General features: G+C 40.2%; 1 protein-coding gene across 1 annotated transcript; it reads right to left on the bottom strand.

Moving 5' to 3' along the window:
* Positions 1-2,893: 2,893 nt before the first annotated feature.
* Positions 2,894-4,057, bottom strand: LOC121542530 (fibroblast growth factor 23-like). Its single transcript, XM_041851925.2, has 3 exons — positions 3,823-4,057; positions 3,613-3,716; positions 2,894-3,340 (listed from the first exon to the last, which is right to left on the bottom strand). Exons 1-3 carry the CDS (start codon positions 4,055-4,057, stop codon positions 2,894-2,896), a joined length of 786 nt encoding a protein of 261 aa, XP_041707859.2.
* Positions 4,058-9,929: the final 5,872 nt, after the last annotated feature.

Raw genomic sequence — 9,929 nt, 5'->3', positions numbered from 1 at the left:
GAAGAAGAGCAAATGTAAACCAGGGAAGAAATGCACTACCCTCCCCTGTGCCCCCCCAAAAAACACACAACCCTCCCCAACCCTCTCCCTTATTTTGTACAATGAATCTTGCTCCTCAATGCAATCATTATCTGCACAGATATTGGGTAGAGGCTGTTATTATGCTTATGTTAATCACAGTGATAAGCAAGCAAGTTAGATATTGAAGTAGTCAATTATAGGGAATATGGTGAATTGCCGTCTAATTTATTTGTTTGATTTCTCGATAGCCATCAGCTTGTTTGCCTGTTAGCCATGACTGTAGCCAACTTTATGTCAACTGGTGCGATTGCTAACCTTTCAAATAGTCTCACACAGCAAGTTTCAAGTTTAATGTAAAATGCACAAGTACAGTGAAATGCCTTTCTTGCAAGCTCTAAACATAAGCAAAAGAACACATGAAACATCTTATATTTCTGAATATGGGATTTGTTGTAATTTATATAATTACAAAGTCCCTACCTTGTAGATTACTGTCAATATCAAGTCGATTTAGACGATTCCGAAACAAAACCGAGTGCTCCTTTTTCTCCACCCAGAACTACATTAGCTTGCTATTGTGACATCATGGGGATCTCAGGTATACAGTTTTTCATCCTGAAGTACTAAAATATTTATCTAAAATATAATAAAATTATATAAGTACATTGGAAAAAGTCATATTTTGTTCATAATAATTTATTTTTTCTAGATAAATGTCACCAATACTCACACACAGCCTACTCACAATTAATCTAATGTAGCAGGCATAAAACAAACGCCTGAGCTGAGTCCCCACATCCATTTTTCTGGGGGAACGGAAGCTATATCCCAACATAGGCTAACTCAGAATTCCTCTTTAACTGTTAAGCATCCATATAAATACTATAAATAACAATAAATGGATAGATTTAAATAAATAAATACTTTCTTTCAACTTTCTTGGGATTGGCTTTGTTGTTTGCTTTTGCTGGCCAGCACCTATTACCAACCTGTCGTTTCTATTTGTTCTAATACCCTGTAGGGTATAGGCCTACCATTCATTCCTGTTTTAAATGAAATGTCTCACTGCAATAAAGTGTCCTATAACATATAGGCCTACTGGCATATTCAACATTGTAGTAGGCCTAATTTTAGATGGAATGTGTTTAAGTTTCATTGTCATAATCTGTCCTTGTACTCTTAAATTTAAGTTCTGCATTCGACGCTGTTGACCATGATGTCCTTCTGGACAGACTGGAGAGGTGGGTTGGCCTCTCCGGTCCAGTTCTAAATTGGTTTAGGACCTATTTAACCGGTCGAACCCTGGTGAATATAACTCAAAGAAAATACATATCACATGTGGCGTTCCACAACATTCGATTTTGGGTCTGGTACTGTTCAGTTTAAATATGTTACCCCTTGGAGGCATTATCAGAAAGCAAATAATTGATGTTCACTGCTATGCAGATGATACACAACTTTACATTTCTCTAGAGGATTTTAGCTCCACGGATAAATTATTAGACTGTATTATTGATTTAAATACTTGAATGGCTCACAACTTCCTCCAGCTAAATGAAGATAAAACGGAGGTACTTATTGTTGGAGCCAAAGCCCAGAGAGAGAATCTAGCACATTTTAATTAACGGGCAATAAAGATAAAACACCAGGTAAAAAACCTAGGTGTTATTTTAGATTCTGAACTAAATTTCGAATCACACATTAGGAATGTGGCCAAAATAGCTTTTTACCACCTGAGGAATATTGCCAAGGTGTGGCTGTTTCTCGCTCAGGCTGATACAGAGAGACTCATCCATGCTTTCATTACAAGCAGGCTTGACTACTGTAATGCTCTCCTGTCTGGTCTACCCAAGAAAGCCATTGGTCAACTGCAAAACATGCAGAATGCTACAGCACGGGTACTGACCAAGACCAGACGGAGAGCACACATTACACCGGTTTTAAGGTCTCTGCACTGGCTGCCTGTGAGTTTTAGAATTCATTTTAAGATTATTATATTGGTTTTTAAATCCATCCACGATTGTGCACCCCAATGCATGTCAGACATGCTTTTAAGTTATGTACCCAGCAGGTCCCTCAGGTCCTCTGGCAGTGGCCTTTTAACTATCCCAAAGCCTAGGACCAAGAGGCATGGAGAAGCAGCCTTTAGTTATTATGCCCCCAGCCTCTGGAATAGCCTGCCAGACAACCTGAGGGGGGCCGAAACTGTGGACATATTTAAAAGAGATCTTTAAAACACATATTTTAGCTTTGCTTTTCCTTTGGGTGCTTTTTAGTTGTTCCGTTTGTGTCATTCTTTTGTTTTTATATTATGTTTGTTGTGTAGTAAATATTTCAGCTTTTATTTTCATTGTTTTTTATTTATTTATTCCTGTAAAGCATATTGTGTTGCATTCCTTGTCTGAAATGTGCTGTATAAATAAAGCTTGATTTGATTTGATAACCAGAGTATTTTCTTGTAGGCTTCTTCCATTGTAGAACATTTTATAAAGTGACTTCAGCTCAACTCCCTTTTTTTCTTCAAAAAATATGCACAAATATTTCGGGTTTCAGCATGATTCTCATAAGAATCCTCCCCGTAAACAGAGCGCACTCAAGTGCAGAATTTGCATCATAGAATTAAAAAGCACGGAAGCCAATAGTTACATACTCACTAGCTACTGTGCTATAATGAATAATCAACTAAATACAATTTTCCATCTTATGACTATATACAAATGACTAATATGCACTAATAACCCTGTCACGGTTAGACTTTCACAACTGTAATAATTGGGGTTTCTTTCCAGACCAGCTGGAAAAGACCCAACGTGAACGCGCACACAACTTACATTCTTAAACCCAGCTGTACAATGGCAAGTGTTCTGTCCACTTATCCCACCATTGCATTCATGATACGGGGGCTGGGAGGGGGGTTTAGGGAATGCACGTTCCACGGGTCGTCGGAGGGAGACTGGGGGGTCTCCCTGGAGATGTTGCGGCCCTCGGGGAGTTCAGCCTCCTGGTTTGTCTCCAAGGTGTCATCCAGCTCCGGCATAGCCCGGGAGTCCTCATCCTCCTCCGTCTGATCCAGCATGTTGTACGGATCAGAAGGGTCAACCACCCGGTTTCTCTTCTCCCGGTGCAAGAGGCGCTCCAGGGGCACCGTGTTCTTCTCTGATAGGAAGAGGGAGGTATGTGGTAGATTCTGACCCACAGTGTACACTTGCTTTGCCCCTTCCAAGTTGAGCAGAATACCAGTTCTGCAAGAGTAGTACACGTCACGGTGGTTTTCCAATAGCTTGTGGTTAAAAAGACAGTCTTCCTTGTGGCAAACGGTCTGTAAACAGATACATTCATAGGTTTACGTAAAAACGCAATATAGAAACGTACATCCATTAACTTAATTGTTTAAGTGTTGCTTGAGTGCTAAACAAAAAAACAACAAAAAAAGTGGTCTGAAATCCGTGCGTAAAAGCGCATTTTTGGTTTATGTCAGAAATGGTTCAAATTAGTAAAAAGTGCCATTCAATTATCTCACGAGTCTTATTCTAAATGTTAAGAAAACATGTATTTCAATTAAATTAATCATGAAAATTAGCATTTACTTACAGAGCTGAAAGGGTTTCCCAGGGCATCCATGCACAGATAACGGTTACTTTTGACTCCAAGTATTGCCACGCGCTCTCTTGTTTCCGCCTTTAATAAAATCACACCTGTCGAGGAAATTAATTGTGTTAGCCTATAGAAGCAGATTAAAGACACAAACTTAAAACAACATTTATTTCAAAACGAAACGCCAAAAATGTAATATGAACTTACTGTATGAGCTTCGAAGTGTAGTTTTGCGCACGTGGCCATTTAAACGGATCTCAAGGTAGAAATTGTTCACGTCTGAAGACGTCTGCAGGTGTACGTATCTTCTTGGATTCCCCCAGTTGGATCCCAGGAGAGGTGATGGGTTTGGAAGAGCATCCACAAGTCGAAATCCCTGAAGAACAGCCAGTAAGAGCACAAGGACGGCGTCCCTCATCCTAGATTTCTTGGTTATTTCCATCTTTTCCCCAAAGAACACCGAAAATGTATCCCAGAGATTTCGGATGTAGCTGTGAGTTCTGCAGCAAACTGTTTGCAAACTTCAGCTGATCTGATGGTCCAAAGTTTGAGAACGGCTCTATTTAAAGGGACCGAAGTGCCACTCCTGCTCACATCCTTTAGCCTACGCAGCGCTCGCCTCCAACGCAGATGTGGGTCTTTCTCTCCGCGGAAGGAAGCGGGTGCATCTCCACCTGACTGTTTGTCTAAAGGTATTGGTCACCAAATAACGTAGTAGTCTCTTTGAACAATGTCTGTACAAAAGTGACGTATTTTTTTTCACACATCAAAACGTTCATAATCATGATCCTTGGACTCACATACCCTCTGTCATCTCAGTGTGTGCAATATACCCCTCTGTCCAGTAAGCATATTATTATTACCTATAATAGATATAGAAAAATATTAATCATTTCACGTTGAAAACACTGAGTCAAGGATACGCCCTTTATTGAATCGAGTTTTACCCATTTTCTAAGGTTATAGATAATCTATACAACCAATTCCCATGGTTTCCTGTCCCTAATCGATACAATCTATTTCCAACACCTTTCCAATGTTTTGAAAACGTAATTTTATGATAGTAATTGAACATTATGTTACAATCTGTTCGAATTAATGATAAGACAACATCTTAGACTTAGATACATATTTGACCATTTAAAAACACTGATCTTATTTAGTGTTGTATTTCTCTCTAGTATTTTCTATTTCGTTATAAAAACATAAATCCATGCCTGAATAATACTAATTAAGCTGCAAATTAACATTACACTGTGTATATGTGATGATGAATGGACCCCTTACATAAAGTATGGTCATTGGTGCCAGCTGTCCATCACAAACAGTTCCACCATTACAGAGTTTGACCAGCAGAGGGAACCACAAGGTAATTTATGCCACAATATGGATGGCACAGGGGTTTCTAGTGTGGGACCAAATAAAAATAAAATGAGAAGTCATAACTATCTTATTTCAAATAGGTAGCCTATTGCACTTTCAAATGAATTTTATTGTGTGTTATTCTGTTTATATGTTGTAAGTACTTTGTCTTTTTATGCACCTGACTAAATGCATTTCCCACTGGTGGGACAATAAAGTTGATCTAATCTAATCTTCAGACCTTATGATTTCATGTTAGACACTTTTCCATGCGTAAACTACTGCAGATTTGCCTTTGTTGTTGGTCCTTCAACATAAGTGTTAACATTCTATAAGGGGGTTCAGGGGTCACCTTTTGCGGAGCAGTGCCCCAGATCCTTCAAATAGTATATCACTTGAAGTATTGCAATAGGCTATAGAGGGCATGGTGCACTGGTCAGTGTGCATCACACACTATATGTTTGGTAAGTCACTCATCTTTGTGAGTGAGATGCTAGGATGAGATCAAGTTGATCTCGTCCTAGGTGACGTGTACATTCTTCTCTGTCACCTTTAACAAACCCATAGAGCCCAGAGCTCAATAAGAAACCAAGAAAACAACATGTATAAAACAAACGTTTATTGGTATCTCAGGAATACAGTAGAATGCTGTGCACAGCACATACGTACAAAAATAAAAGGAAAAACATTTTCAATATATCAGTATTCTTATGTAGCCTCATCAGTTTTTCAGAAATAAATGATTGCAGAAGTCTACTATTTTACAATCGTCATAACAAATTAAAACTAAGGCAGAAGGTGAGGTATATGTTAACAGAGAGGAGGGGCATAGGTGGAAGCTCACTCCCCTTAGTGCAGGGGTACAAAACCAAGAGAGAGAACATTTTGCCGAAACACACAAGGGAAACACATGCAGACACACTCCCAATCAAGCTTGGTGGGCTTCAAACATCTTTAAGAGTTATCAGAGCATGATAACAGGATGTGTTCTCTGCTGAAGTTAATTGACACAATTCCCAAATCATTAAAAAAAGAACTAGAATTTATTGCGGTCGTATGTTTTGGTCAAGTCTGATAGGGAACAGAATATGAACCTTTAGGCTTACAGCTTTTAATTGCCTCACTAACCCGTTACCATGCTCAGACATAGGAAAGACAGCATTTTATAGGCTACTTTAAGATAGCAAACGTTAACTTTCCACAAGCAGCACTACTTTCAATATTTTCAAGATCTCTGATAAGGTGCACCTTTGACATCTTGTTGACTTTGAGGGAGGGCGTGCAAGACTCTTACACACACACACACGCAATCACACACGCACACACACACACACACAGGTCAGTTCCACTTCACATCCTGGTATGTTGACATGAGGATTTAGCTGTTCAAATGAACTCACATTGAACTTATTAAATACATATTTGCCTCACTTTTATCAGAACAATGTATCAGATTATTTTTTTGTATTTACTTTTACCAATGTCAATAACTATCCCATAATGTTTTCATGTAATACCACATGCAGTCACAACGGCAACAAGGCTTTAGTCTGATCTCTGAAACCACTATTTAACCAATAGCCAAACAATATCATTTACTTCCACTACATAGATTCTCATTACAACAAGTTAGGAAAGGGAGATTTGATCCAGGCCACTACACCGTGTGACAGATTCATTGTATGGCCAATAATAATCCATCCTAAAAAAGTAAATTCCTGTTGCACATCACTAGTAGGTGTACAGGTAGGTAGCTGCTGCCCTTTAGAGAAAACGTCCATCAATCCTGAATATAACCCCAACTGACGCTTGTAAACTTCGGAAATCTGTTTAACAGTTACACTGCAATATGAAACTCCCCTGCAGTACTCCAATGTGCCACTAAAATCTTTAGACCTCTCTGTTAAGGTTGCAAAAGTGTAAGGGAAGGGTTGTTTTAGATAAGGTTGGAAGCTCGTGTCCACAGTATTTTGACATGAGAGCCTTGGTTCTCAGGCAGAGCCAGGTGATTCCTGAAGAGTAGTTGGTTGGTTGACGTCACAGTGGCCCAAAAGGCCTGCTGTAGAGACACAGAGAACTGGGAGGAGAGAGGCTTGCAGTGACATTGCTCTTTGCCTCAAGGACTGCATCAAGTCTGCAGAGGTCCCCTCCCCGGAAGTATTTGGATGTAGGCTACGCACAAGTGTGTGAGGGAAGGGGTGTGAGAGGAGCAAAAATGAAATCCGCATTTCACATTAATGCAGGGCAGGCGTATCAAACCAAGTGTTTGAACTTCGGCAAGATAAATTAAAGACGTAACTCAAACAACTGTAGATCTCAGACACATGCATTCTCAGCCAGGCAATCAGATATGAAAAGTGACAACGACAGTTGTATATATTTTTGAAAGCTACAGTCTATGATTTGAAAAACAAAACGCTGCCTAGCCAATAGTTAATATAGTTTTAACCTATTTTAAACCCACAGTGTTTGTTTACAGTTACATTGTTCACAAAACAGTGGAGTAAACCAAGCTTATATATTGGGTTCTGATGGGGTAAGACAGCTTAACTAAGGTCATGAGGCATTTTAAAGTATATTCTTTAAGAATGAATGGCTATATAGGCGATCATTACATGTAAAGTACAACAATTGATGCACCAATCACAGACTGTAGCTTTAAAGCCACGCATAAGAGCAATTAAGAACAAGATGGAAGTCTTGGAGGCCAATGATGGTCTTTCTATGGAGACCATTCAAACAGTGCATAAGGGATTCCATAAATAAATAATAAACCCAGTACAGCCCTGTATGTCCCTTTAACACCGATCAACTAGCTTTTCATGAAATTCATTGAAAATGAATCAAATAGAGACAAACATAGATTTGATGAGAGTGGGGGGGGGAAGGGGGGGGTTGGGTGACCCAAATAGCAGACCACCCTGGACACAGAGTCAGGGTCAACACTGGTCCATGACTCTGACCGTGAACTAAAAACTCCTGGGTTACTGCTGGAATCCCAAGGTCCCTCCAGCTCCATGGGTTTTCACAGGGGTATCTGACGACCGGGGTGGTACTGGTTAAAGGGGAGTATGTGGGGAGCAGCCAGTCATTCTGGCCGAGACACATTCTTGCGGGGGATACAACAAACAGAGACAGCAGGCAGGCAGCATCCCATAAGTCTTTCCTAGGTTAAAATAGTCCTGCTCCTCCTCGGCTCCACCAAAGAGAACATTCCCAGAGGGTGACTTGGGGTGGGCAGAGTGAGAAGCCTCAGTTTTCAAGTAACCAGCAGCAGAGGAAAGAACACTATCAACTACGAGGCACTGCACTGTCCTTCAGTCCAGTGTCACACATTGACTCTAGGAACTGAGCCTCCCGTAATTATATTTAAAACCATCCAACTACAGCTTCCAATAACTTTCTGCCACTGCAGTGCTGCTGCAGAGTACACTGATCTCAGAGGATTTCCCACAGCAGGGTCTCTCTCTATGGGAATTCACCAAACACATTACCAAACAACTAAATAAATAATCATGTATGGGAACGATTCTCAACAACAACAAAAAGTCATCAGGCACCATCATTGATGGTCATTGTGCAACCTGAACTAAGCCACTTCCGGGCGATTGAGATTGAAGCTACATAAAGCTCCTGGTTCTTTTTTCTATGTTTCACATTTGTCAATATTTACATCATTTTTCATTGGCTTAATACACATCTTTATCCATGGCGATGCACAAAAGCTTGCAATTTTACATTTCACACACTTACCTAAAGCCAAACGCTAAAGCTTTCAGGTATATCAGCAGTCCCAGTTTGTGAGCAGATACATGTTTTAATGCTAGTCCCCTTTTCAGTTCATTTCAAGACAGGATGCAAGTGAGCTCTGAGCCAAAGGAGGTTTGAATCCAGTCTGTAACACATAACTGCCCCACCATGTTTAAATGACCTTGTGGAGAGACAAGAGTCCCACATGGTGGTTAAACTTCTACTGTGGGTGGGCATCTGAGTTTCTCACTTTCTCTACCACCCCACACTCATGGCTGAGTTCTCCTCTAGCCTTCTCTCTGTGTACTAGAGTGTATATTACTTAATCGATCTAATTACAGGAAAAGAAAATAAACCAGAGATAGTCCTGCCCCCCTGAGGCCCTCTTTTGAGTGTCAGCCCTATTTCTGACTACAGCGGGTGTCTCTTACATGCAAGTTTAAGGGGGCCACAAGTGGGAACACCAAGGCACCTTCACATCGTGCAGCAAGGGAAGTGCATTTAAGTAGTCTCGTTCTCGATCCCCTTTTTGCTAGAAAATAGCAATCTTGAACACAGGGGAGTGAACCAGCAAGTGCTCAAAGGTCTCAGAGAAAGGATAAACAAAATAGGTATTACTTTGAGCATACAGTAACTCCATGCATCCCTTTATCCAGTCAAGTGGTTCTTTGAGGTAATAAAAAGTATCCATTTCACTCCTAAAAGCTAAGGATATTAGTCATCCACCCCAAAGACAGGGTGAAGCTGCCCCAGTATCTGTGAGTTAGAGATGTCTTTAAGGCCCAGGAAGCTCCAATACAAACTCCCATTAGACAGCTATGCAAGTGTTATAATGTCAAAATACGTTCGTTACTCACCAAATATGGAGTTTGGCTGAGCAACTATCTTAATTTACTCCGGCTACAGCCGGTATGTTCTTCCAAAAAAGGTGTAAATAAAAATTGACAAGCAACAGGAAAAATGGCTATTCAGCACCTCCAATCACTCATCCATCACTCATTACTGCCACGCACACGTCGGAAGTCTACAACATCTCAATACATTGGAGGTGCTGAATAGGCATTTTTTCGGTTGCTTATAAATGTTTATTTAGACCTTTTTTGGAAGTACATACCGGCCGTAATGGGATTAAATGAAGATAGTTGCTCAGCAAAACTCCATATTTGGTGAGTAACTAAAGTATTTTGACATTATAACGCTTG

The sequence above is a fragment of the Coregonus clupeaformis genome, unplaced genomic scaffold, assembly GCF_020615455.1.
Source record: "Coregonus clupeaformis isolate EN_2021a unplaced genomic scaffold, ASM2061545v1 scaf1144, whole genome shotgun sequence".
Taxonomy (NCBI): Eukaryota; Metazoa; Chordata; class Actinopteri; order Salmoniformes; family Salmonidae; genus Coregonus; species Coregonus clupeaformis.
This window is presented reverse-complemented; position numbering and strand designations above follow the sequence as displayed.

Coding starts and splice junctions, on each gene's coding strand:
- LOC121542530 (XM_041851925.2), bottom strand. CDS start 4,057: ATGGAAATAACCAAGAAATCTAGGATGAGGGACGCCGTCCTTGTGCTC. Junction 3,717..3,822: donor TACACTTCGAAGCTCATACA/GTAAGTTCATAT, acceptor TTTCCTCGACAG/GTGTGATTTTATTAAAGGCG. Junction 3,341..3,612: donor TGGGAAACCCTTTCAGCTCT/GTAAGTAAATGC, acceptor ATCTGTTTACAG/ACCGTTTGCCACAAGGAAGA.